The 26,287-nt window shown below is 45.0% G+C and overlaps 4 protein-coding genes and 2 non-coding genes across 10 annotated transcripts in view; 2 read left to right on the top strand and 4 right to left on the bottom strand.

The window, feature by feature from the left end:
* Nucleotides 1-2,805, top strand: part of znf839 (zinc finger protein 839) — a 13,049-nt gene extending 10,244 nt beyond the window's left edge. For both annotated transcript variants that reach the window (XM_067615301.1, XM_067615300.1), the window contains 3 exons: nt 192-279; nt 546-750; nt 959-2,805. In XM_067615301.1, coding sequence (XP_067471402.1) covers nt 192-279; nt 546-750; nt 959-1,526 — 861 coding nt within the window. In that variant the 3' untranslated portion in view covers nt 1,527-2,805. The remainder of the gene's footprint in view (nt 1-191; nt 280-545; nt 751-958) is intronic.
* On the bottom strand, nt 2,696-10,580 carry cinp (cyclin dependent kinase 2 interacting protein). 2 transcript variants are annotated; one of them, XM_067615303.1, is made up of 6 exons: nt 10,471-10,528; nt 6,130-6,334; nt 5,763-5,892; nt 4,341-4,428; nt 3,542-3,671; nt 2,696-3,471 (listed from the first exon to the last, which is right to left on the bottom strand). In XM_067615303.1, exons 3-6 carry the CDS (start codon nt 5,861-5,863, stop codon nt 3,269-3,271), a joined length of 522 nt encoding a protein of 173 aa, XP_067471404.1. In that variant the 5' UTR covers nt 5,864-5,892; nt 6,130-6,334; nt 10,471-10,528; the 3' UTR covers nt 2,696-3,268. The 2 variants fall into 2 exon arrangements, with proteins under 2 accessions (XP_067471404.1, XP_067471403.1); XM_067615302.1 differs by lacking the exon at nt 4,341-4,428 and having other exon boundaries at nt 6,130-6,307; nt 10,471-10,580.
* Nucleotides 10,581-12,128: 1,548 nt separating this feature from the next.
* im:7136021 (uncharacterized) lies at nt 12,129-13,945 on the top strand. 2 transcript variants are annotated; one of them, XM_067613621.1, is made up of 4 exons: nt 12,129-12,901; nt 13,003-13,197; nt 13,300-13,510; nt 13,641-13,945. In XM_067613621.1, the coding sequence occupies exons 1-4, from the start codon at nt 12,244-12,246 to the stop codon at nt 13,873-13,875; spliced, it is 1,299 nt and encodes a 432-aa protein (XP_067469722.1). In that variant the 5' UTR covers nt 12,129-12,243; the 3' UTR covers nt 13,876-13,945. The 2 variants fall into 2 exon arrangements, with proteins under 2 accessions (XP_067469722.1, XP_067469723.1); XM_067613622.1 differs by having other exon boundaries at nt 13,630-13,945.
* Nucleotides 13,946-15,623: 1,678 nt separating this feature from the next.
* Nucleotides 15,624-22,418, bottom strand: dkc1 (dyskeratosis congenita 1, dyskerin). Of its 2 annotated transcripts, none has more exons than XM_067613620.1 (15): nt 22,362-22,418; nt 21,247-21,299; nt 21,085-21,171; nt 20,596-20,687; nt 20,301-20,485; nt 20,118-20,182; nt 19,706-19,832; nt 19,077-19,207; nt 17,805-17,948; nt 17,471-17,591; nt 17,151-17,269; nt 16,984-17,072; nt 16,695-16,737; nt 16,365-16,520; nt 15,624-15,890 (listed from the first exon to the last, which is right to left on the bottom strand). In XM_067613620.1, exons 1-15 carry the CDS (start codon nt 22,375-22,377, stop codon nt 15,822-15,824), a joined length of 1,497 nt encoding a protein of 498 aa, XP_067469721.1. In that variant the 5' UTR covers nt 22,378-22,418; the 3' UTR covers nt 15,624-15,821. The 2 variants fall into 2 exon arrangements, with proteins under 2 accessions (XP_067469721.1, XP_067469720.1); XM_067613619.1 differs by having other exon boundaries at nt 16,969-17,072; nt 22,362-22,417.
* On the bottom strand, nt 17,348-17,424 carry LOC137200563 (small nucleolar RNA SNORD83). Its single transcript, XR_010932028.1, has one exon. It is a non-coding gene; the product is annotated as a small nucleolar RNA SNORD83 (small nucleolar RNA).
* Nucleotides 20,777-20,975, bottom strand: LOC137200571 (small nucleolar RNA SNORD17). Its single transcript, XR_010932035.1, has one exon. It is a non-coding gene; the product is annotated as a small nucleolar RNA SNORD17 (small nucleolar RNA).
* Nucleotides 22,419-26,287: the final 3,869 nt, after the last annotated feature.

Here is a 26,287-nt window from a genome sequence, read left to right as displayed (position 1 = left end):
GTCTTTGAAGTCCTTATGAATCCTCTTTCACATCGAGGTCAGGCGATAGTGGTCCAGCAGGTGCACACCTGATCCAGCAGGTGCACACCTGATCCAGCAGGTGCACACCTGATCCAGCAGGTGCACACCTGATCCAGCAGGTGCACACCTGGCCCAGATTCACTGTGATTCAATCAAACTCTGTTTCCCAGAATTCCAAGATGCTGCCGCCGTCCAAGAGATTCAAGATGGAGAACAGCGTCCCCGTTCAGCAGAATGGCATCGAGCTGCACCGAACAGGTACTACTGCTACACCAGTACTATGCTGCACTACACCAGTACCATGCTGTACTACACCAGTACTATGCTGTACTACACCTGTACTACACCAGTACTATGCTGTAGTACGGGTGTACTACACCAGTACTATGCTGTACTACACCTGTACTACACCAGTACTATGCTGTACTACACTTGTACTACATCTATGTACTACGCTGTGCTACAGATTGAAACTGTTGTACTTTTTTCATCTTCCCAAATTGTTTTTCACGTTGGGAGTGCAGTGACCTCCGTGCCCCCTGTGACCTCCGTGACTTCTGCGACCCCTATGACCTCCACGATTCCTGTGACCTCTGTGACCTCTGTGACCTCCATAACCCCTGTGACCTCTGTGAGCTCCACTCTGAAGTCCTGCTCGGTTTCAGTGTCTCCTCTTGTGATTCCATCTGGATCCAAACTGCTGTCCACCACCGCTGATCCTGCCCCCAGGTGAGCTGACCCCGCCCCCTGAGCTCAGTCCTTTGAATGTACAGGTGGAACCCTAGTTTTCCTTTGGTGTCTCTGACTCACCTGCAGGTATTTATGAGGTATATTTATGTCGGAGGTAGTTAATCAGTGTCACACCTGGACCAGGTGTACAAAGCTGATTGGTCCATTCAGGTTTACTGAGGTTTGGGTGTGTTTTCTGGTCCCCCAGGTCCTCTGGCCCCACATGTGCAACGACCTCCCCCCAGGCCCTGCCCCCTGCCACGCCCATGGAGGTGACCCCTGGTGAGAACCAGGGGGCGGGGCCTCTGCAAACTGACACTCAGGTGGACTCTCTGCCAGCAGGGCAGGACCAGGTCTTGAGCACCAGTGACATCGCAGCCCAGATGAAGGAGCTGGAGAAGGCTCTGGGTCCACGTCTTGAGTCCAGGTCCACCCTGACGCCTGAGTCCAGGTCCACCCTGACGCCTGAGTCCAGGTCCACTCTGACACCTGAGTCAGGCTCCCAGATTCTGGCGTCCCCTCAACACCAGTCTGAGTCCAGCACCAAAGAACTGCAGGAGGGCCAGGAGATCTACATACAAACCGAGGGTCTGACGGTCCAGCTGGCGGAGCCCGGATCAGACCGGATCGTCATTGTCAACGGGCCGGATGGGACCACCATGCACATCCAGACCCCAGAGGGGGTTCCCCTGGAAGCGGTTCAGGCCCTGCTGGGCATCGAGGCGTCAGACGGGGCCAACAAAATCCTGTCCAGAATCCAGACTGATCCGAACTGAGTTGCACCGGAACATGACCTGAACCGCATCACACCCACAGGGAGATCAGTCAGATCAACATCTGTACGTGCAAACACCTGGACTGACAAACACCTGGACTGACAAACACCTGGACCCACAGAATTCTTAACAAACAAGTCAACGAGCACCTGTCGTTCTGTCCTGACGGGGGCGGAGTTTAAACACACCGATTGGTCGGTCTATCTGGAGACTTTATGTCATGTCTGGACCCTCAGAGGATGAACTTGCCTGCGGCGCCCCCCTCAGGACAAACTGGACATTGTTACTGTGGGTGTCATGAACCCAGCGGTCTGTAGGGGGCGCGCAGGTCTCCAGAGAGTCAGTTTGTTGTTTCAGGTATTCTTTCAACATCACCTGGATCTGCGACGTGTCAAACTAAACTTTCTGTTCAAAAACACACTGAAGATCTTCTAAAAGACTCCTGAACTTTTTCTTCCAACGGTTTTAGGGTTAAAACTCTGTTCAGAAACCAGAGCGAGTCGAGTTTTTGTCTCCTCGTGATTTAAGTTTCTAATTTTCTTGATAAATTCTCATTTTATCATTTTATTTTGTGGTGCTCATATTTATTTTTTTAAGACTGTTACCCTGAGATCATCGTATCACACCACCATCCGGTGATCAATTAAAGTCCTGATCAACCATAAACTGCAGATGACCTGATCAATAAGTCCTGATCTCATGACAGCAGATTAAATAAATATGAGCCTCATTTGTTATCGAGATGACGAGATAATCAGTTTGTAACGAAGACGCTGAAAGTGTCCCCTCCGGGCTCCGGCGCTCGGCGGCGGCGGACAGCGTGTCAGTTCAGGTCGCTGTTTGGTTCATTCAGCTCTTACCTGTGATGATGTCATCATGATGTCATCAGAGGAACCTGATCCTTCCTGCTGGTTTTTAAGGAATCAGGAGTGTTGATTGTACATTTGTAAACTTGTTTTTTTCCAATGTTTCCACATTTGGATTCGTCGTTCATTTAAAAATAGAAACTGATTAGTCGGCTGTTCATATGTAGATAAATATGAAAAACAAAGTTTAAAAAAAGTTGCACTATTTTATTACTTTTTATAAAACTTCACAGCAAAATGTTTTCCAAACGTAAACTCAGATGTTTGTACTCGTTTGGAAAATGAATGTGAGGAAAACAGGAAAACAGTTTGGAGGAAATCGAACTTTATTGATTTGTCATGTTGATCGTTCAAGTGCTGAATGCATTAAACACATTTCATGTTCCTCCAATAAACTGATGTGACAAACTCAACACTGAGCTCCGATCAATAACTTCACAACAAAGGTTTCCAGAAGGTAAATTAATGCACACACGTACCTTCCAGTCTGCCGTGAAGACATTCAGTGCGGCGAACACAAGAGTATCAATACGTATCAATACGTATCAATACTTCTGTTGCAAGGAAACACAAACATGGTTCATTGTAGTAGTAGCAGTATATGTTAGTAGTCCACTGTTGTTTCTGGTTTTACAGAATCTGCTCTAAATGACCCAAAGTGTCGATAGAGAATCCAGCTGTGACGCTGTGGTGGACGTCAGCTGATCATCACCTACTGCCTCAAGACTTGAGCCCGTTTCTGTTTCTGCACCTGTTCAATTAACATTTCAATCTGCTTCCAGTCTTTGTGCTAAGCTAGGCTAACACATCCCACATCTCTCGGTACTGGACTCAGAGACGACCCCGGCGCTGATCACATGACTCTAGAGGATGACATCAGAGCGGGCGGTGTCCAGTCTCCAGCAGCAGAGCCTCCAGCGTCATTCTGGTCTGGGGGGGGATGAAGGGCTGGTGCAGCCAGCAGGACAGGTAGACCATGCAGAGGTCAGAGGTCACAGTGTGGGCGAGTTCCTGCAGGATGGTCTGCTTCAGCCGCAGCTCCTGACGGAAGGCGTCCAACAAGACGCGAGACGAGTCCTCTGAGACATGAAGACAAACATCAGACGAGTCCTCTGAAACATGAAGATGCCGCTCCGGAGGTCGACTCACCGAACTGTTTGGTGGTCCAGCTGTGAAATAGAGGAACCTTCCTGCCTTCAGGTCCAAACTGAAACTCCTCCAGATCCAGAACTCCTCGCTGTGATGCCATCAGACGCTCCATCTTCATCACCACGATGACCTGAGACGATGACCAGTTTTTAGTTCCACACCGCATACTCTTTATAGTATCCTGTATTTACTGCTGTATATTAACAGGACATGACCCGTCCTCCAATATTAAAGTGGAGAAAGACAACTCCTACACTCATGGATACTTTACTGGGAAAAATACAATAGTGAACATCTGTATAAATATTGTGAATATCCATAATTATAATTCCTTCTACCTCCCACAGAGAGATGCAGTAAATTACGTTATTCAGTCTGATGTGTTCATGTTAATCCATGTATATGTGTACATGTGGAGCTCCAGAGGCAGCGCTGCTGTTCTGTAAAAACATGAAGCTTCACTTTACATTCAGACAAACTAATGTTGCAGCTGCAGTTGCACAATTTCATCTGAGACCAACATTTATCTTCCAAAAGGAATTATATCATATATCAAAATTCTGCGGAGACGTTGGAGCCGGCGGTGAATCAGCTGCAGATCAGTTCATGGATCATCTCCTCCCGGGACGACCACATGTTGAGCCGCCGATCATCTCAGGAGTCGGGCTGCTAGCAGCTGAGATGAGCGGCTGGTCCCACCTGGCCAGCGGCTCCCAAACATCCCAGCAGGTTTACAGACTGGAGTTACTGAGATAAACTGACCACGTTGTAGGATAAAGTCCCTGCAGACAGCACAAGCCTCAAACAACAGACCAGCTCTTTCTTCAACCCCCCAGGAACGCTGGCCAATAAAGTGAGAGCCAGAACCAGACCATCTAAACAACCTCCTGCAAGCAGAAAGGATCAGATAAGGAACCCTCATCTCCTGCATGGTCACCAAACCAGACCACTGACCCAAACCACCTTTAATCCTTCAAACTACAAGAGCAGCAAGACGGGAAGACCAATTCACACCCCAGTATGAAATGATAAAACCATTTTGATAAACGACCCCACCACTGGTCATCATAACTCACCTCTAATTCATAATCCCCCCTAAACTCATAAAAATATTTGAGTGCACAAATTCCTCTAACATGTTGAGAATCTAAATGTTACTTTGTCACCTGAAAACATATTAAAACTTAATTAAGTGACATATTAACAGAAAACATTACAATAGTCTGGCTCAAAACCTCCAGCATAATGCCATCGCCATCAGATATCTTTGTTGGACCGCGAGGCATGCTGGGTAATGTAGGCCCAGCAGGGGCCCTCCTCTCTACACAAAGACACTGACAGAAAGTTAAAACTGGAAACCAGTGACACTGAAAAAAACCAGTCACTGTCAAAAAAACACAGACATGAAGAAAAAATCTGAACATTGACAATGAAAAACATCATAATGCAAAACTATCAATAAAATGAGATAATGTTTAATGTGTTTTAAGGTTAGGAGCCAATATAACGTTTTCTCCTGCAGGTGTTTCTTTCTTCACTTCAGGTTTTGTTTTCAACGCCAAAATGTAACTGTCACTATTCTGGCCCCATAGAAATGAAGCTTTAGATATCTTGAAATAAAACATCTACTAGTAAGAATGTTACTGCATTTATCTCTAATTGCCATTATGGATACCTAAAATGTAATTACAGATAGGAGTGTGGTTCGATTAAATGTTAAACGGCTTTCCATCAGTGCTGTCTTCTTCCTCTTTTGGTTGCACAGCGGTTGATGCACTTCGATTGTAAATCGAGCCTTCATGCTCCTCCTCTAACCCGGAGACAGAATGTCATTGAGAAAACGAGGCTTATAGGGAACCAATCTAAACACAGATGGTGTCATTATTCTATAGCCATTACACTGTGCAATCAACATTTACTTCATAATGATAAGTTAAAGCAAAAAAGTAATCTTTTTCCACCTTAAACATCTCTCTGTCTTTATATGAACTGATCAATTAAGCTGATGATTTTAGATAAAAGAGGTTAACACTGTACAGAGGTCTGAAGGTGGAAAAATACAATATTAATGTGTAAATCAGAGTGAAGGGATAATAAACAGGAACAATATTTGGAGAACTTAGTAAAGTTGCATAAGTCACTAAAAGATAACGTATGTTTGTGTTTTGTTGGTGAATGTGATGTCTTTCTGTATCTGACACAAAGCAAAATGAAGCGCCACCATTTTGTTGAAGACATCCTGCAGTTTGCAGCATTCGTCCTGCAGCTCTGCAGCTCCACCTGCTGGCTGTGATGGAGCTGATGGAGGCGAAAGAGGTTCATCCACCTGCTGCTGCTGTTCGCTCTGAGGACTGAAGGAGAGGAAAACCAGTGTTTACCGCTAAAATGCTACACTAGCAGCTCTGTGAGGCTTTGAGCTGAATGCTAACACCAGCATGCTAACAAGCTCACCATGATAACGTTAGCAGGTACAATGTTCACCATGTTGTGTGATTTTAATGTCACAGATTTTCTCCATTAATATGTTGTTTGTGTTTAATTACCTGTGAAAATAGACGAATGTAGAATAAACTAAAGTGAATCCTGACCTGCTCAGCCGCAGGTTGACGATGTTTCCTGCGATGGTGAAGCCTTCGTCGCTGAGTTTCTCCCAGCGCAGCAGCAGGTTGTGCCAGTCAGCGGCATTGTCTTTGATCTTTCGTGCACTTCCTGTGACAGCTGAGCACTTCCTGTTTGATGAGGTCACTGTGATGTCACCTGACGGGCCTGGGTGTAGACACAGTCAGAGTTTACCTGCAGAGTCACAAAGCTTTCAAACAGGAGACATGATGCACTTTTAAATCCTCCTCTAACCCAATCAGAGGGCCACTTCAGCAGGAGACAACGACGGCATCAGTTTATTGATCTGCTGTAGCGACTCTGTTAAAATCAGTGCTGGAAAGTAACTAAGTACATTTACTCAAGTACTGTACTTCAGTTCAGTTTAGAGGTACTTGTACTTTACTGGAGTATTTCCATGTGATGCTACTTTCTACATTTCAGAGGGAAATATTGTACTTTCTACTCCACTACATTTATTTGACAGCTTTAGTTACTTTTCAGATGAAGATTTGACACAATGGATAATATAACAAGCTTTTAAAATACAACACATTGTTAAAGATGAAACCAGTGAGTCTTTAGGGTAAAGTCCCTGCATGTTTTGAAGGCAGACATCACAAACCTCAAGCAACAACCAGCTCTTTCAACAACCCCCCAGAAATGCTGGCCAATAATATATAAGTGAAACTTCTCACTGATCATCTAAACAACCTCCTGCAAACAGAAAGGATCAGATAAGGAACCCTCATCTCCTGCAGGGTCATCAAACCAGACCACTGACCCAAACCACCTTTGATCCTTCAAGCTACAAGAGCAGCAAGACGGGAAGACCAATTCACACCCCAGTATGAAATGATAAAACCATTTGGATAAACGACCCCACCACTGGTCATCATAACTCACCTCTAAGAGCCAATCACACACTGACACGAGCTGCCACCAACTTTAATCCCACTGTGAATAACCAACACAAGAACTGATCACCGGATAAACCAGCGTAAGTCACAAGACATGATGCACAATATGCCATTGCTGCAGTGACATATAGACACTCAGAGACATGGACCCCTGCTGTTCACTGCCAGATCAAGGAGAACAGAGGACTGTAAAACTCATGGAAGTACAAATGTAGTTTTAGATTTTGTCTAAGGACAACTAATATTGTATGTTAGTATGTGTGTGTGTGTGTGTGTGTATCACAATGTGTTATATACTTTATTTAGACTCTTATTTCACTGCCTTTAAAGCAAAGAAAAGTACCACAAAGATAATTCCATCATCCTTGATAACACTAACATCATGTTCATACCGTTCTGCTTGTTTCACTCTCAGAACATCGAATCTACTATCAAGAATGCAAAATTAGGAATCATGAAATTGTTAAATTGTAAATACTTTGATTAATGGAGTAACCTTATTCAGGAACTGAACCCGCCTGTCTGTGGACAGGAGGCGACTGACTCTGCTCCCCCAGAACTCTGCAACCCCTGGGATCGGCCAGGATGCATCTTCTGGGCGGACAGACTGAAACTCTAAAAAAAATGTCTTATCTGAGACTCCACACTGGTTTTTGGCTGCTGTTTTTTGATGGTTGCTGGCTGGTTTTCCAGGCTGGCTGCTGGTTTCTACTTGCTTTTATCTTTGTCTTCTTGGTTTCTGCCATGCCGGTGGAAAGTTTGCATTTTGTTATTTTGAAGATGTGACTCAGAGCAACAGGAGGTGAAACCTCAAGAATCTGGAGTCATGAGTTGAGGATCAAGCCTAGGGGGGCATGAGAGCATAAACCAGGAGCTCTCTCCCAATGGGAACTTTTCAAGTCCGGACCGGCCGACACTCATCATTACAAGATCCAGACTCCAGGTCCTAACCCCAGCACATCAGACTCCATTCTCCACAAGAAGCCGCCCCAGAGAGCAAGCAAGTATTCATACAAAACCTTCATCAACGTGCTTAAACCCTGGTGCATCATGATTTGTAATTTCAGTTGGTGATTCAGAACTAAGCTGTTGTACCGTTGATTTGACTCGCTGCTTCTCAGGTAACAGTCATCTCATCTGTTTATCAGGTCTCTCATACCAGCTACACAACACATAACTCTGCATCATGCATCACAATCATTCACTAGCCACAGCCTTGTGTACCAGTTTCCCTTTTCCTCTTGTCTCGTTTAAAACGTTGTAGTGTTTAGTACTTGTAGTATTAGTAATAAATGTGTATGTATATAAAGTGAACTTGTTTGTGTTTTCTTCTGCTTGAATCTCATTCACTTAACCTTGAAAGACTTTATACCCTCGCAAAATCATAATTAAGATTAATAACAATCATAATTTCGATTGACCTCTCTTGCGTGTCCAACAAGGACTATTTCCTTATTATTATACCTTCTCTAATATGAGTTATGACACTGGATGAATAATTTCATGTTGGAGTTGTGCAATAACAATAATTCATAATTCCCCCATAAAATCATAAATCTATTTGAGTGCATGGTTGTGGTAAAGATGAAACAAACAAAACAAAACACCAGCACTCACTGATCCATCTTCTTATGTTTTTTTATTGTGGACAGAAACGGACGTGTTTCATCAGCGTACACTGATGTTTTCACAATAGCTGTCTGTGCGTCTTCATTGGAGTCAACTACTGACTGTCAGCCGTTAGTTCACCATCATCACCACACAACGCAGAGACCGCAGGCCGTCACCAGTTAGTTCACCATCATCACCACACAACGCAGAGACCGCAGGCCGTCACCAGTTAGTTCACCATCATCACCACACAACGCAGAGACCGCAGGCCGTCACCAGTTAGTTCACCATCATCACCACACAACGCAGAGACCGCAGGCCGTCACCAGTTAGTTCACCATCATCACCACACAACGCAGAGACTGCAGGCCGTCACCAGTTAGTTCACCATCATCACCACACAACGCAGAGACTGCAGGCTGTCACCAGTTAGTTCACCATCATCACCACACAACGCAGAGACTGCAGGCTGTCACCAGTTAGTTCACCATCATCACCACACAACGCAGAGGCTGCAGGCTGTCACCAGTTAGTTCACCATCATCACCACACAACGCAGAGACCGCAGGCTGTCACCAGTTAGTTCACCATCATCACCACACAACGCAGAGACTGCAGGCTGTCACCAGTTAGTTCACCATCATCACCACACAACGCAGAGGCTGCAGGCTGTCACCAGTTAGTTCACCATCATCACCACACAACGCAGAGACCGCAGGCTGTCACCAGTTAGTTCACCATCATCACCACACAACGCAGAGACTGCAGGCTGTCACCAGTTAGTTCACCATCATCACCACACAACGCAGAGACTGCAGGCTGTCACCAGTTAGTTCACCATCATCACCACACAACGCAGAGGCTGCAGGCTGTCACCAGTTAGTTCACCATCATCACCACACAACGCAGAGACCGCAGGCTGTCACCAGTTAGTTCACCATCATCACCACACAACGCAGAGACTGCAGGCTGTCACCAGTTAGTTCACCATCATCACCACACAACGCAGAGGCTGCAGGCTGTCACCAGTTAGTTCACCATCATCACCACACAACGCAGAGACTGCAGGCTGTCACCAGTTAGTTCACCATCATCACCACACAACGCAGAGACTGCAGGCCGTCACCATTATCAGCGATATTAAAGACACTTAACGAGGGCGTGTAAACTGTGATTATTGTAAAACTGTGTTTATGTTGTCAGAGAAGATCCTTGTTACACTTATACACTGATGCTTCACTATTAATAATCTAATGATGTCATATATAATAATATATCAGTCAGAGGGACCAAACCACTACTTTTACTGCAATACTTTAACTACATCAAGCTCATAATACTTATGTACTTTTACTGCAATACTTTAACTACATCAAGCTCATAATACTTATTATTATTATTATATATGTACTTTTACTTGTGATGGAGTATTTCTGGTACTTTTACTGCAGTAAATTATCTGAGTACTTCATCACACTAATAAAAGCTCTGTTGGAATAATAATCAATAATTAAATATGGATCTAAATTCTGTAAATATGAACGTAGAGTCAAACTGTCAGTTTATTGATTAACTGAATAAAAACCAGCACGTGAGTCCGAACGTTTGGACTCAAACCAGAAGAATCCAATCAGCTGTCGGATCGATACATCAGGTGATTGAAGGTTGTTGTTTTTTTAACGCGCCGAGTCTCGTGCAGTTTTTATCCTCACATTGATAAAACTATCGATCTGCTGATTCAACAGACTGAGCTGTGGATCAATACTCCATCATCTGATCAGTCTGCAGACATTTACTCACCTTCCATCTGGTCAATAAATCCTCCGGACTCACGCTGCCGAGCACCCGCCACTTCCGGGTTTCTTCTTCTTCTGTTGAGCAGCAGCGTGCCAGCGCCGCCTGCTGATCGATCAGGTCACCTTCACTCTGTGACGTCACAATGTAACTAATACTAATAGTCACTGATGTGGCTACAACTGCTACTTTATACTTATACAAGAAATATTTAGATTCACTAAAAGTGTGAATGCAAAACAGTCTGTATAAGACTAGAATAATAATAATAATAATAATAATAATAATAATAATAATAATAACAATAATAATAACAATAATAATAATAATAATATTAATAATAATAATAATAATAATAATAATTAGTTTTCAGTAAAAATAAAGAAGTTTATCCAGTTATATATATATATATATATATATATATATATATATATATTATATATATATATATATATATATATATATATATATTATATATATTGTTGGATTATTATAAATAGTTAAACATTTCTACACAATCTGTTTTATTGTTTGAGATATTTATTGTTTAATTTTCAGGTGACAATCTGACTTCAGCTCTGCATGAAGCAAACAAATAATAATTTCATTTTCCCGCCCCAAACTGTATATATATATATATACATATATATATATACACGCAATACTGTATACATGACATTCACAGAATATCAGGCACAGTATTCAGGACTCAGACTGGGCTGCAGGAGGATGCAAAGCTGCTGCAGTAAAATGTCTAAATCCAGCTACATTAGAGGGTTCGTTTGTTCATTTTACTGAGAATACTTTCCTTTCCATGATCAAACGAATGTGCCAGTGAGAGTGCAAAGACAGCATTGAGCCAGTAAGAGACAGTTCCCAGAGAGTTAGCAAGAAGGCTAATCTGTGATAAAGCTATTAGGTTTTCTGTGTTGTGTCTGTTTTTACTGTGAGAAAAGGTGAAAGATGCTGAGGCAGTAATTTCTAAGATAAGTCACAAGTTCACCTATGAAATAATGACCAGATGGTTGAATTTCACTAAAAATGAGGCGTAGACTTGAAACTAAGCTGCACAATAGGAGGAGTTATGAAAAGTATAAAATATGAGGTTTTATGATTTTGCATCAGGTTTTTCTTTGTCCCGGGACAAAAGGACTCGGTCTGTTCCGCATCTCTTTATGCACAGTAAACCTCTTCACACTGGACTCTACCAGCTGTATTTCTTTGAGTTTTGGGTTTAATACTAAGTTGTTGGCGACCCGTTTGAACACTTTTACTAAGGTGACATGTTGATCTCATACTGCTAACAGAGTATTTGTTGTATCAGCCCTGTTAATTGTCTGACAAGCAAAGATAATTTATTAAACTGTCATTATATAATTTACTGACAGTGACGTCAGCACAGTGACCAGATCTTCTTTGGTGAAGAGGTCTCACTCTGTCTGCTGTTGGAGAGCAGAAACAGGTGAGAGTGAGACGTCGCACTGATGATAAACTTTATCTGCAGGACTAAAATACGTCAGAGTCTGTGACGTCATCAGCACATTCAGGATCCTTCGACTCATTTTGTGGACTCGTTTTTATTTAGTATTTACTTTCAGTGTCTGTTTCACCTTCTGAGCTCAGAGTGAGACCTCTTCCTGCTCAGTCTCATCCTCTGCTCCGTCTCAGCTCAGTGACGCAGGAGGAAGCAGCAGAAGAAGAAGAAGGAGAGCGACGGAGGTCCGCTGCTCGACAGCAGTAATAATTAATAATTTATAGGATCAGCTGTTCTGTGTGGTCATGACGCTGTCGGCACTGCAGCTTCCTGCCGAGCTGTGGCTGCAGGTGTTCAGCTTCCTGTCCTGGAGAGACAAACTGAGTGTTCGCTGCACCTGTTCACACTTCAAACACCTGCTGGATAAGTCCCGCCCCCTGTGGCGAGGCTTCAGCATCGTGTTGCGACACTTCTCCCGCTACAACCAACCTTTCTGGCGCAGCCTGGCTCAGAGGAACGTGGGCAGTGTAGCAGTGCGTTCAGGTAAGAGGAAACACCTGAAGCACCTTTCCACATGGCTTCCCGCCCTCGGCGCACTGCGATTGGATGACTGGAGAGACGGAGGCGTCGACGAACTGAAACTGTTCCACCAACTGCAACACCTGTCCATCACGTCCTGCTACACACCTCTGAAGAGCCTGGACTTCCTGCTTCCTCTGAGTCATCAGCTGACACAGCTCAGTATCTGTAACGTGCAGCTCACCTGTCCCGCCTCTCACCTGGTGGCCACCATCAGTCAGCTGACTCGTCTCACCTCGCTGCTGCTGCACCACGACGGCAGTCTGAGTGTCCCGACACTCAGCGGTGTCCTGACGCACCTGACGGAGCTCAAACGCCTGTCCTGGACCATGATCACCTACAGGACGCTGTCTCATGACTTCTTCAGCCCCGCCCACCTGACAGGTAAACACACCTGAAACACAAACCACACGTCTCCTCAGGTTACCTGCCGTCACTCATATGTCGCCTCCTGAAAAATAAACGGTGTGTTTTTCTTGCCTCAGGTGGCGACGGCGGTCTGCAGCTGTCTGACCTGCAGTTGTTGAACTACGACGCCATGGTGACGCAGGAAGTTCTGCAGCCTTTGTCCCGCCTCCGCAGCCTGTCAGTCTTCCACCTGTACTCTGTCCCCGGACCCACCTGTCACCTGCAAACATGGCTGACAATGCTGCCGCATCTGCGCAGCCTCAATGTGCACGGTGACTCTACTGAACTCTACTAACCTGAAGTCTACTGTGACTGATTCTCTACACGCTGACGTGCAATGATGTCATGATGACCTCACTCTGTCTGTCCAATAGGAGGCCACCCTCTGGCAGCGTACGCCGACTTCCTGCCGTCTTCACTGGTCAGCCTGACGCTGTGTGTCGACATGCAGCCTGAAGACCTGCAGGTGGTTTCGGAGAGAGCTCCTCACATGGAGCATCTGCACTTGGAGCCCTGGAGCTCCTCCTCCAGCCTGGTCAGGCTCCTCCCACAGCTGTTCCCTCACCTGAGGACGCTCCGGATCAGGTGATGACCTTTGATCTGTGACAGTTACTTTTGTTTTGCTGTGACTCTGCTGAAATGTGTGGCAGGTTGCCATGGAGACCAGAAATGTTAAAACCGGTGACCCGCTGTACTGACTTCAGTGTCGTTTCAGACATAATCACGTGTCGGACGAGGACTTCCTGCAGCTGCAGCAGCTGCAGCACCTGGACACGCTGGAGGTTCTGGACTCGTACTACAGACCCGACCCGAGCGACCCGAGCTGGGTCGTCTACGAGCCGAGTCCTCGTCTGTTGCGGCTGACCTCTGACCTACACAGGCTGACCGATCACAGAGTCCGAGTCCTGACTAGCTCACACAGAGACCTGCTCACGTGTCACTGTGTCTGACCAATCACACCTGCCGTGACATCACAGTGACATCACAGAGGGGGTAGGGCGAGACCGCAGAACATCCAAACACGCCAAAAGTCCTTCACGTGTTTTTGAAATGTATTAAATATTAAATTATTTTAGTAAAATGTGCCTTTTCTGAAAGCTGCTGCAGCATGGTGGGGGATTACATCATGACATGACATCACAGTGACATCACAGTCGTATAAACTGTGATGTCACTGTGATGTCACTGTGATGTCACCAGTTTGTTTTGGGGATTTTTGCTTATTGTGTAAACGTTACTGAAACAATCATTAGTTTTGTATCAACTACAAAATCAATTCTGATCTTTTCCAGAAGAGATTTTTTTTAAATAATTAAAACAAAACAAAAAAAACAATTTTTTAGGGTTTTTTTCTGTTTTTGTGACAAACTACACTTCGTCATACAAACGTGTTGTAAAATGATAATAAATGAATCTTGAGTCTAATGAAAGGAACCAATAAGAACTATCGATATGACTGTGGGAGGATGATTGATCAGCCTGAATCACTAAAGTCTTTTATTATTTTTATGGATCAGTGTGAAGGAGCTTCGCTGCATTGGCTTCCTGTAAAATCTAGAATAGAATTTAAAATCCTTCTCCTAACTTACAAAGCCCTTAATGGTCAGACACCATCATATCTTGAAGAGCTCATAGTACCGTATTATCCCACTAGAACACTGTGCTCCCAGTATGCAGCTTACTGGTGGTCCCTACAGTCTTTAAAAGTAGAATGGGAGGCAGAGCCTTCAGCTATCAGGCTCCTCTTCTATGGAACCATCTACCGGATTCAGTCCGGGGTGCAGACACCCTCTCTATGTTTAAGAGTAGGCTTCAAACTTTCCTTTTTGATAAAGCTTATAGTTAGGGCCGACCAGGCTCGCCTTGGATCAGCCCTTAGTTATGCTGCTATAGGCCTAGACTGCTGGGGGACTTCCCATGATGCACTGAGCTCCTCTCTCCTCCTCCTCCTCTCCATCTGTATGCATTCATGTAACATCAATGCATGTCACTAACTTTGCTTCTCAGGGTCATGGACCCCCTAGTTATGGACGGTGGGCTTCCATGGACCCCTGTAGTCCTGCTTGACACCCACAACTATTATTATTATTATTATTAGTCATATTTCTATTATTCTGCTTCTCTGTGTCTTTCCCTCCTTCTTTCTCTCTCAACCCAACCGGTGGAGGCAGACGGCGCCACCTAGAGTCCGGTTCTGCTGGAGGTTTCTTCCTGTTAAGAGTTCTTCTTCTTCCTGCTGATGGAGGGATGTTGGGTCTCTGTAAATTAAAGAGTTCAGTCCAGACCTGCTCTGTGTGAAAAGTGTCCTGAGATAACTTCTGTTGTGATTTGGTGCTTTATAAATAAAACTGAGTTTATTACAAGTGCAGCTATCTGGACCTCCAGAGTGAACGCTGCTGTAAATCATCACAGGAATGTTTTTAGCTAAATTCAGTCGGAGCAGCAGATACTCATTAAACTCATTTCCTCCCGTATGAGAAGCACAAACTTCAGTATCTTTAAAACAAACCAGTGACGTGATGTCAACATGGAGAGGATGATATTATATTTTGTATGTTGTATTATTACTATTGTGTTTTTATATCTTCCTGCTCAGAGACTGCAGATGTTAATTAGCTGTGTAACTGTTGCCCCTGTTAAACCAATGAGGTCGATTAAAGCACAAACATTTCAATAAACACTAAACTGACTCAACACACAAAATACATAAAAGTCTTTTATTTTGAATTATTTACAGCTGGACCCCCCCCCCCCACACAAAATAAGGTTTATATAAAAAACAAAACGTCCTTTCTGCGTTTCTGCAGTCCGTTAAACTCCCAGAATACTTTGCGTCTGGGCCATTCACACAGGTGTGATAGTGGGCGGAGTTTCCTGTTCACCTGTTGATCCGCCGTCACTCTGACGTTTCCTCTTCTTTCTGTTTCTTCTTCTTTTTCTTCTTTTTGGCACTTTCAGCTGAAACCTGCATGATTGAAGACAGACGTCAGATTCAGCTGGAAACATTTGATTCAGTCTAAACTGAAATCAGACGACAGGTCACATGACCATTTCCCTCAATGTGAGTTTATCATGTGACCTTCAGGCGGAGCCTCACTGACAGTTGTTAAACCTCCTCCGTCCTGCTCGTGACCTCAGCGTGTCGTGTTTAAAGACGTCACAGTAAAATACATCTGGAGGAGCTTTAAGCTGCATCCTGACGACGCACAGCTGGAATATACGAACATCTGTAGCGCTTCACACAATAAAATATAATATATGACATCCGTACGTCGTCATTACGCCGTGTTGTAATTTGAATTCAAAGTAAATAAGTTGTCATGAACATAAACGCAGCATGACGACGACTCCGCTCGCGTCTCAGGTGGGAGGAGCTAAGACACGAGGAGGCGAGGATGTACAAACAGAAATAAGAAGTTCGTCTTCAGACCAGACTGACCTCTGTCTCAGGCTCCGCCTCTGCGTCAGCAGGCTCCGCCTCCTCCAGTTTTGCCCTCTTCTCTTTTTTCTTCTTCTTCTTCTCTTTCTTTATGTCGTCTGCAGACGGCGTCGTCGTCGCAGGTTCAGCGTCACTGTCTGTCGCCTCTCTCTTCCTCTGCACAACAGGAGGTCAAAGGTCAGATGACATCAGCTAAGTCAGCTCTGATTGGACAACAGGTGACGACATCTTCAAGTTAATGTGACAAAATCATCTAAACTGAGTAAATTAAAGTGAAACAAACGTTAAAACTAAACGGTGATTAAAATGTTTGATCAGGTGATTTTTTACCTTTAATGAAGTGTCACATGACTCCTCCGGCACCTTGGAGACACTGTCAATCAAAAAAAAAATAAGTTAAGGATCAAACTCAACACCTTCATGAACGACACTAACAGCTGACGTCTGTTCTCAGGTGAGCTGCAGCTCAGCAAACAGCAGAGTGAAGAAGCTCAGAGCTGAAAGTTCCTGTAGCAGACTGACTCCCTCAGAGAGCACGCCAGCTCAGCGAGGGATAACTGTCTGCGTCACACTAACTGACCCCGCCCCCTCAGATGACCTCTACCTGTAGTCCACGTACTGGTTCTTCCAGTCCGCCGGCGTGCTGCCGTTCGGTTTGCCGTGTTTGTCGAGGAGTCCTTTCTGAATCATCATCTTCTTCTGACTCGCCTGACGGAACAAATCAAACATTTATCGACTTTTATTGATTCAAACTGAATATCAGCTGATCAATAACTTCAATAGTACCTTTGGTCCCAAACCCCACTTCCGAGGATACGTGTCTCGCTCCATGATCACCCTCTTGATCTTAGCGACGACGCCGTGATCACACGTGGAGATCACCGCCGTGGTCATCAGAGCGACGGCTGCACGAGAAAAAAAAAAAAAAAAAACACTTTTTAGCATTTTAGTGTCAAACGGAAATAAAAGTGGAAACGTTGAGAAGCCATCAGACAAGGGTGATAGATAGCAGGTCATCACAGCCCGAGAGCTACTGCAGCTACTCTCATCATCATGTGGCTTCACCTGTGCACAAGCACCTGAACACACCGCCCCCCCCCCCTCACCTGTACAGATGGCCTCGCCCTTGGTCGTTATGACGACGATGTCTTGGTTGATCTCGATGCCGTCTTCGTACCTGAGGACACCCGGCAGCATGATCTTTGCTCCGTAACAGATGGCGTTCACCTGGAGACACGGACGCTCAGGTGAGTTTCAGGTGAAACGTGTGTGTGTGCGTGCGTGTGCGTGTGTGTGCGTGTGTGTGTGTGCGTGTGTGTGTGTGCGCGTGTGCGTGTGCGCGTGTGTGTGTGACAGCAGGTGAGTTTCAGGTGTAACGTGCGTGTGTGTGTGTGTGTGTGTGTGTGTGCGTGTGCGTGTGTGCGTGTGCGTGTGACTCACAGCGCTGTCCTTCATCACCAGCCGTTTGTGAGACACCAGCAGCTTCTCCAGAGGGAAGATGACTCTCCGCAGGTACGACTCGTCTTTGTTGTGGTCGAACTGCCACTGAGCGTCGAGGACGTCGTGCATCGTCACCATGTTGTCCTGGAAACAGTCAGACCGCGGCGTTAGAAAGAAAACGCTTCACACATGTGAGAGCAGATATTTCAGCCGCTCTGATTCCAGAACATGAACTACAACTCCCAGGATGCATTTCAGCATCAAACATCCACAGAGTGTCATGTTCTGCTAAATGAAGCTGAAGATGTGAACATAACGCAGCTCGATATCATCTCAAACGTTTCTCTCCTGGTTGAGTCGACACACTGAAACTTTAATCTCAGTCTTATTCTAAAAACGTTTCGTGCTGAAACATCATCGATGACGAAGATGATCCAGACGTTTCTAATCATTAGCAACCGATTCAGTTCTGCCTGTAATGTGTTTATTTATCAAGATGAATCATCTGGATCAGCTTCATGTCTTATAAAAGCATCAATATGGACTCAGACTCTGCTTCTACAGACTTGCTTTTATGTCCTTCAATCATCGTTTTAATCTTTTTATAATCTTCTACGTGTCAGACTTGTTGCTGCTTTCTGTTTGCTGCCTTTGTTTTATCTGTCAAAGCACTTTGTAAAAGGTGCTAATTAAATAATTATATTATTAAAATGTGTGAAGCACTGTTAGAATCGTCTGATGCACTGATGATGCTTCACAAGGATCGGTCCTTCAGCCGTTATTAATCTATTAATGATTCATGTTTCATACAAACTGCTTCAGATATTATTTGCTGATAAAGACTCTGATGAAACAAAAGTATTAAATCAAGAACACGTTAAGATTAATGTTTAAATTATCTCAATATTAACAAAACATGTTCTTCTGTTTTCAACCCGTCTGTCAATATCAGAATCAATAGTATTGATGAAGTGCAGGTTTAGTTCTGCGTGAACGCGAGTCTGGTGATGCGAGTCTGGTGATGCGAGTCTGGTGATGCGAGTCTGGTGATGCGAGTCTGGTGATGCGAGTCTGGTGAACGAGAGTCTGGTGATGTGAGCAGCGGTGAGACTCAGTTTGCACTGGAACGTCTCTGCTGCTGGTTTCTGTTGCAGAGTTTCATTAGCAGACCTGCACCGAGCAGCAGGACTGAACTCAACACTCTGACCGTGACCTCTGACCTCTCCACCCGTGACCTCTGACCTCTCCACCTGTGACCTCACGGCCGCTCACCTTCTCTCCCAAGACTCCGGAGCGGACTCTCCTCAGCTCCTGCATCTGACCTCCGACCCCCAGCAGCAGACCCAGGTGGACGCACAGAGTCCGGATGTACGTTCCCGCCTCACAGCTCACCCAGAAGATACCTGCGACACAGAAAGGAGCGCTGTGACATCACAATGACATCACGCTGACATCATGCTGACATCACCACCACGTGTTGATTCAAATCAAACTTCCTCAGTCAGCTGCAGTTTAAACCTGATTAATCATTGATTAATCCCAAAGCTGATCAACAGATTCATTAATTCAGAGGTTTGATGTTTGAATCATAAAACAAACTGGTTTTTACTTTAATAACATTTAGTGTTTACAGAGACGTGAAAACAAGCGATCATTAAAACGCAGTAACAACATGTGAAGAATAAATTATTAACTATTAAACTATTCTAAGAAACGATGTTTAACATGTAAAACAGGAAACAGAATCACTAACTGACTTCCTGTTAGTGCGACGCGTTCAGGTAACAGCGTAGCGACGCTCACACAGGCGTCATGTGACGCTTACTGGATGTTGAGCTGTTTCGCCACAGTATTTCTGAACTGCTGACACGTATTGATTATTGATTGACAGGTGATCTTACCCAGCCTCCTCTCGGGGTCGTATTCAATGAGTTTGCTCTCGTAGATCGTTCGAACTCTCAGCTGACGTTTCACGGCGGCGATCAGCGGCGGTCGCTGGAACAGAGCGCCGGTCAGCGTCTCCAACGCCTGCAGATAGAAACAGTGAGGGTCACATGACTGACAGAAACACAGCTGACCAATCAGAGAAAGTGCAGCTGCTGAACGATGACGGGATGCGTCTGTGATGAAGAGCGTTTCTGCACAAAGACAAGTTTAAAGGATTAAACCGGGGCTCTAGGACCCTGAGGAACACCATCCATAATCAGACTAACTTCCCTCCTTCAGCTCGTATCAACAATCAATCAAGTGATCAACTCAGGTCAGTATTTTCTGATCAATATGAAGTATTGATCGATCAGCCGGGCGACTTACCCTGGCCAGCGTGTGCTCGCTGTCTATCGCATTGTGCAGCCGAACGATTCCCACATACTCTTTACCTGCAACACACAGCAGAGAGCAGGGAGGGGCTGCTGGGTTTTACTGTGCTTACACACCCGTCAGCCGGGTGGAGACATTACACTTCAATCTATCAGACAGGAAGTGAACCGCGCGTACCGGCACTCTGCTGGGACTTGACCAATCGCGTGGCTCGGTCCACGCAGACGATCAGGCAGCCGGTGACCTTCGGGTCGAGCGTCCCACTGTGACCCGTTTTCTCCACGCGCAGGATCCTCCGGATCCACGCCACCACCTCGTGAGACGAAGGGTTGGCTGGTTTGTCCAGATTGATGAAACCCGACCTGCACATGGAGGAGGGAACGTCAGCATGTTTTCTGGGGGGGGGGGGGGGGTGGTGGTGGTGGTGGTGGTGGGGGTGGGGGATGTTAGAGTAACGTTGTGTGAATGTTACCTGACGTAATCCTGGATGTTTCTCTTCAGAGGGTTGCTGCCGTTGGGCAGCGGCGTGTAGTGAGCCGTCCGGATGTTCAGTTTGTCAAAATTCTGCAGGAAACAAAACATTCAGGTTTCTTCTTCAGTGGTTTCAAGTGACTTTAACAGGAAGTTGTTGTAATGTGACAAACATCAAGCGTGTGATCAGAACAGGAAGTCGTCTCGGCGGCGGTCGAGTCGAGTCCTTCTCTCCGTGCGGTTCGGGTCGTCGCCCGGCAGAACGCCAGGACGCCGCCATCACCGCAGCGGAGAAGCCCCGCCCCCAGAACGGGAGCAGAGGCGCAGACTTTGACATGACGCCGCTGCTCAGCGAATGGATAAACTGATTCATCACTTCACACACAAACGTAAAAGTGTTCACAGGTTTGTCACCAGACCGACCAGGTGAACCAGGTGAACCCGGTGAACCAGGTGAACCCGGTGAACCCGGTGAACCAGGTGAACTCACCTTCAATAACAGCGGCCACTGAGACGTGTCCAGAGCGGCCACCTTGGACTCTGGTTGGATGAAGAATTCTCCGCTCTGCTGAATCTCCTGTTAACAAACAAACTGTTGACGCTGATTCACAAGAAACAAACTGAACCTAAAACTCCTGAACGTCACACTCACCCCGACTTCTTCTTCACTGACTTTCTTCATCTTCTTCTTCTTCACTGATGCTGCTGCAACATTTAAAGATTCTTTAATCAGCAGAAAGCAGCATGCAGAGTATAAACCAGTATAAACCAGTTAAACTGTAACCATAAAGTGTGGTGAACGATGTAATGATCGATTCCTGTCAGCTAACCCTAACCCGTCTGTTCACTTTAAAATCCGTTTTACTTCCAACAAGCTTCAGATAAAAACAGAAATAATTCAACAGAAACTGAATCATAAACTTTAAATACTTTATTTCAGTTTCAGGTGATCAGTGAGGTTTTCAGAAGCAGCCCACGTGGCCTCTCCCACAACACGTGGACGTTAGCATCATGAGGCTAACGCAGAGCTAACAGGCCGTCTGAACTGATACATTCTAATCAAACAGCTTATCTGCTGAGATCGATACAGCAAACCGATCGGATTTTAATCATCAATAAGAGCGCGACTGTCCTGTGATCGATTCCTCTGGAGTCTGATTTTAAACATCAAGTCAAATTCCTGAAATGTGTTTCGCATCCAAACAGACACGTGAACCTTTATTTCCAAAAACTGCCTGAAACTTAAAATGTGACGGTGCGTCCCGCGGCGGCGGGTACCGGGCCCTCCGCCGGTAACAGAGCGCGGTGCGTCCCGCGGCGGCGGGTACCGGGCCCTCCGCCGGTAACACGCGCGGTGCGTCCCGCGGCGGCGGGTACCGGGCCCTCCGCCGGTAACACGCGCGGTGCGTCCCGCGGCGGCGGGTACCGGGCCCTCCGCCGGTAGCACGCGCGGTGCGTCCCGCGGCGGCGGGTACCGGGCCCTCCGCCGGTAGCACGCGCGGTGCGTCCCGCAGCGGCGGGTACCGGGCCCTCCGCCGGTAACACGCGCGGTGCGTCCCGCAGCGGCGGGTACCGGGCCCTCCGCCGGTAACAGAGCGTGAACATTAAAGAGTAAATTGAGTTTCAGGCTGAAGTGACGCGGTTTGGCGTCTCAGACAGTTTCGTCCTGCAGCTGTTTCTCTTCCAGCAGCTTCACTGATTTTCTTTACAAACAGCTTTGAATAAAGTTGCTCAACATGTTTGCAGAGAAACGTGCAGCACACTCACCCTCTGCGTCCGCCATCTTGAAATGAGAGTAATCCTGAGAACACGCGACCTTTTCCCTTTTTCCTTCTTCTTCTTCTTCTTTGTGTTTATTGGCAGATTGTAACACTCACCGACGCCTCCTACCGGACCGGAGTATGTAGAATAAGATCCAGTTTACAGTAGTTTACTCAAAAAACAAAACAAAACGATAAAACGATCGTATATTCCAGGATTCTACCACCTTTCACTTTATCACCACTAGTTCCTTGTGTTGCTTCCAAATCCCATCCGCGGTTGGCCTCTCACCCTTTGTTTCTATATTTGATATAGAAAGATATATCTACTATATTTCAGTTATATTACAGTGTCCACATGCTTGTGAATTTACTTTTCCCACTAGAAATAGTGTCTTATTTAACATCATGACTACACAGAAGTTATATTCATGATATTAAACTTTTTTCCTTTAAATATTGACTCTAAGCCTGTAAACGTGTCGCGTCTCTAACAGACATACTCAACAGTTTCCCGCCGTTCTCTCACATTTATCTGCCTCTGTCTTCTCCATGATGTATACAGCAGCACTGACACCTGTCAGTCCTGATCTTAACATAGAAAAATTAACATCTTTCCTACATTTACCTCAATGACTTGTCATTCTGACGGACTTTTGAATTTTGTAATAATAATAATCTCTACCTTTAGTGTCGTTGTTGCAGATAATTATTCCCTGATTAAGTAGTGATTTTGCTTCTGATCTCCCAAAATACATTTCTAAATAAAATATTATCATCATTTTTGTTTAGTGTGTTTGGAGGCATAATACATTCACTTGAGAAAAAAAACAAGTTTTCACTGTTTTCCTGAATTAACAAGATAATTATCTCTGACTGTGCTGATGTGAGCTGCCGAGTGAGGAACGGAGGTCAAACCAGTCTGAACTTTGACACATCTGAAGTAATTATGACGGCGTCTGAGCGAAGGTACGATATGAACATGTGTTTGCTTTCATGTTCTTTTTGTGTCCTTCTATGAATATAATGCATTGTACTTTTTTCTCATGTTTGACCTGTTGTAAGTTTTATTTATATGTTTTATCAGATAAATCCTAAAGGTTGCTGGTCCAGATGTTCTCTCTAAAGCGTCTTTTGCACATAGTTCCCAGTAAATTACTGGGATAACCTTTCAGGCACTGCCAGTGATTTTCAGTATTCATACATGCAGCTACAATCAGGAACATTTCCATCTTATGCCTTTTCACGCATGCTATGGCAATGCTGGAATAAATGGGGCAAAGCAGATGGCAACTATAAAAACGGAGGGAAGGAGGATAAATCTGGTGGAGAGCAACAGCTGCAACCAAGGACTAGTTCAATTAATACGATGAATTAAAAACTGAACTACAAACAATAAAATTATAAATATACTAAAACTAATAAATATTTAAATAAAATACACTACTATCCTACATTTTAGTAATTCATAGTTTTAGTAAACTATAAAATGTTGAAACTAAAAAAACACAAAAACTACAAAGTGTCAAAACTCAACAAAGAAAAAACCCTGTTAATGTCTTTAATGCCGCAGCATACAGTCTAATTTGAGAGGAGGAAGACTGTTTCTGGTGAACCTGGATCGGTGGCCAACCCAGTTGCTCTGTGGGAAGAGAAGTTGGTTCTTTCCTCATCACAGAAGCTTGTCAGCTGTCCAATCGCCGTCTCCTTCAGCACCGTCTCCTTCAGCGCCGTCTCCTTCGCCACTGCCACCCCACACGGCCCACAGTGTTTGAACACCCTCATGCACCATCCATCATTGTACCCTGCTGAGACCAGTTTACTTCTCATTCAGACCCTTAGGATATATGGTGTCCATTTTAGAGATCCAGATCCTTTCAGCCCCTTTTCTTTGGGCTGCGGTCCAGCTCGGGTCACTTTGTAAGACCGTGGTCTGGGCTGATTGCCATCATATTGTAAAAAATGATTCACCAGAAGAGTGTGTGCCTCCTTCTGTCTTAAAATATTATATCCTTGAGAAAGCAGTCTCTAATCAGTTATGTGACTTTCTACATAACAATAGTTTATTTGAGGATTTTCAGTCAGGATTTAGAGGCATCATAGCACAGAAACAGCACTGGTGAAAGTCACAAATGACCTCCTAACTGCATCAGACAAAGGATTTGTCTCTATACTTGTCCTGTTAGATCTTAGTGCTGCATTTGACACAATTGACCATCAAATCCTTTTGCAGAGACTGGAACATTTAATTGGCATTAAAGGAACTGCATTAACCTGGTTTAAGTCCTATTTATCAGACCGATTTCAGTTTGTACATGTGAATGATGAATCCTCCGTGCAGGCAAGGGTTAGACACGGAGTTCCACAAGGTTCTGTACTTGGACCAATTCTATTCACCTTATATATGCTTCCTTTAGGTAATATTATTAGGAAACACTCCATAAATTTTCATTGTTACGCAGACGATACCCAACTATATTTATCAATGAAGCCAGATGAACCCAATCAGTTAAACAAACTCCAAACATGCCTTAACGACATAAAGACCTGGATGACCTGCAATTTTCTACTACTAAATTCAGATAAAACTGAAGTTATTGTGCTTGGCCCTAAACACCTTAGAAACACATTATCTAATGATAAAGCTGCTCTGGATGGCATTACCCTGGCCTCCAGCACCACCGTAAGGAATCTGGGAGTTATCTTTGATCAGGATATGTCCTTTAACTCCCACATAAATCAAATTTCAAGGACTGCCTTTTTTCACTTACGTAATATCACAAAAATCAGGCACATCCTGTCCCAAAAAGATGCAGAAAAACTAGTTCACGCATTTGTTACTTCTAGGCTGGATTATTGCAATTCCTTATTATCAGGCTGCCCTAACAAGTCTCTAAAGACTCTCCAGCTGGTCCAGAATGCAGCTGCACGTGTTCTGACTAAAACTAGAAAAAGAGACCACATTTCTCCCATTTTAGCTTCACTACATTGGCTTCCTGTAAAATCTAGAATAGAATTTAAAATCCTTCTCCTAACTTACAAAGCCCTTAATGGTCAGGCACCATCATATCTTGAAGAGCTCATAATACCGTATTATCCCACTAGAACACTGCGCTCCCAGTATGCAGGCTTACTGGTGGTCCCTACAGTCTTTAAAAGTAGAATGGGAGGCAGAGCCTTCAGCTATCAGGCTCCTCTTCTATGGAACCATCTACCGGATTCAGTCCGGGGTGCAGACACCCTCTCTATGTTTAAGAGTAGGCTTAAAACTTTCCTTTTTGATAAAGCTTATAGTTAGGGCCGACCAGGCTCGCCTTGGATCAGCCCTTAGTTATGCTGCTATAGGCCTAGACTACTGGGGGACTTCCCATGATGCACTGAGCTCCTCTCTCCTCCTCCTCCTCTCCATCTGTATGCATTCATGTAACATCAATGCTTGTCACTAACTTTGCTTCTTCCCCGGAGTTTTTTGTGCTTTCTCATCTCACAGAAAAACCTGACTCCCGGGCCGAACCTTCGCGGTCCTTCACAGTCCTGATGGCATCCTTCCCTGGCTGTTGCTGCTTGTGCTTGTTGTTGTTTGTTGTTGTCATTGTTTTTCTTCTGTCCCCCCTCCCCCTTTCCCTCTCTCTTTCTCTCTCTCAACCCAACCGGTCAAAGCAGATGGCCGCCCACCAAGAGCCGGGGTCTGCTTGAGGTTTCTACCCGTTAAAGGGGAGTTTTTCCTTACCGCTGTCGCCAAGTGCTTGCTCATGGGGGAACTGTTGGGTCTCTGTAAATTAAAGAGTATGGTCTGACCTGCTCTATGTGAAAAGTGCCTTGAGATGACTTCTGTTGTGATATGGCGCTATATAAATAAAGATTGATTGATTGATTGATTGATTGATATCTGTGTTGAGTGAACCTCAAAGCGATGGAGTTTTTGGTTTCACC

This window comes from Thunnus thynnus, chromosome 16, assembly GCF_963924715.1.
Source record: "Thunnus thynnus chromosome 16, fThuThy2.1, whole genome shotgun sequence".
Classification (NCBI taxonomy): domain Eukaryota; kingdom Metazoa; phylum Chordata; class Actinopteri; order Scombriformes; family Scombridae; genus Thunnus; species Thunnus thynnus.
The sequence above is the reverse complement of the archived record's forward strand: the minus strand, read 5'-3'. Positions and strand labels throughout refer to the sequence as shown.

What these genes read in the sequence shown, in the direction of transcription:
- cinp (XM_067615302.1), bottom strand. An exon ending in AGGATGTCTTCAACAAAATG is followed by an intron (nt 3,672 to 5,762) that starts GTGGCGCTTCAT and finishes TCATCGTCTCAG; the next exon opens with GTCATCGTGGTGATGAAGAT. An exon ending in CTGGACCACCAAACAGTTCG is followed by an intron (nt 3,472 to 3,541) that starts GTGAGTCGACCT and finishes TTCATGTCTCAG; the next exon opens with AGGACTCGTCTCGCGTCTTG.
- im:7136021 (XM_067613621.1), top strand. Translation starts at nt 12,244, where the DNA reads ATGACGCTGTCGGCACTGCAGCTTCCTGCCGAGCTGTGGCTGCAGGTG. An exon ending in GCGCAGCCTCAATGTGCACG is followed by an intron (nt 13,198 to 13,299) that starts GTGACTCTACTG and finishes TCTGTCCAATAG; the next exon opens with GAGGCCACCCTCTGGCAGCG. An exon ending in CTGAGGACGCTCCGGATCAG is followed by an intron (nt 13,511 to 13,640) that starts GTGATGACCTTT and finishes GTGTCGTTTCAG; the next exon opens with ACATAATCACGTGTCGGACG.
- dkc1 (XM_067613619.1), bottom strand. An exon ending in CGACCCCGAGAGGAGGCTGG is followed by an intron (nt 19,208 to 19,705) that starts GTAAGATCACCT and finishes TCTGTGTCGCAG; the next exon opens with GTATCTTCTGGGTGAGCTGT. An exon ending in AGGCGGAGCCTGAGACAGAG is followed by an intron (nt 15,891 to 16,364) that starts GTCAGTCTGGTC and finishes TCAATCATGCAG; the next exon opens with GTTTCAGCTGAAAGTGCCAA.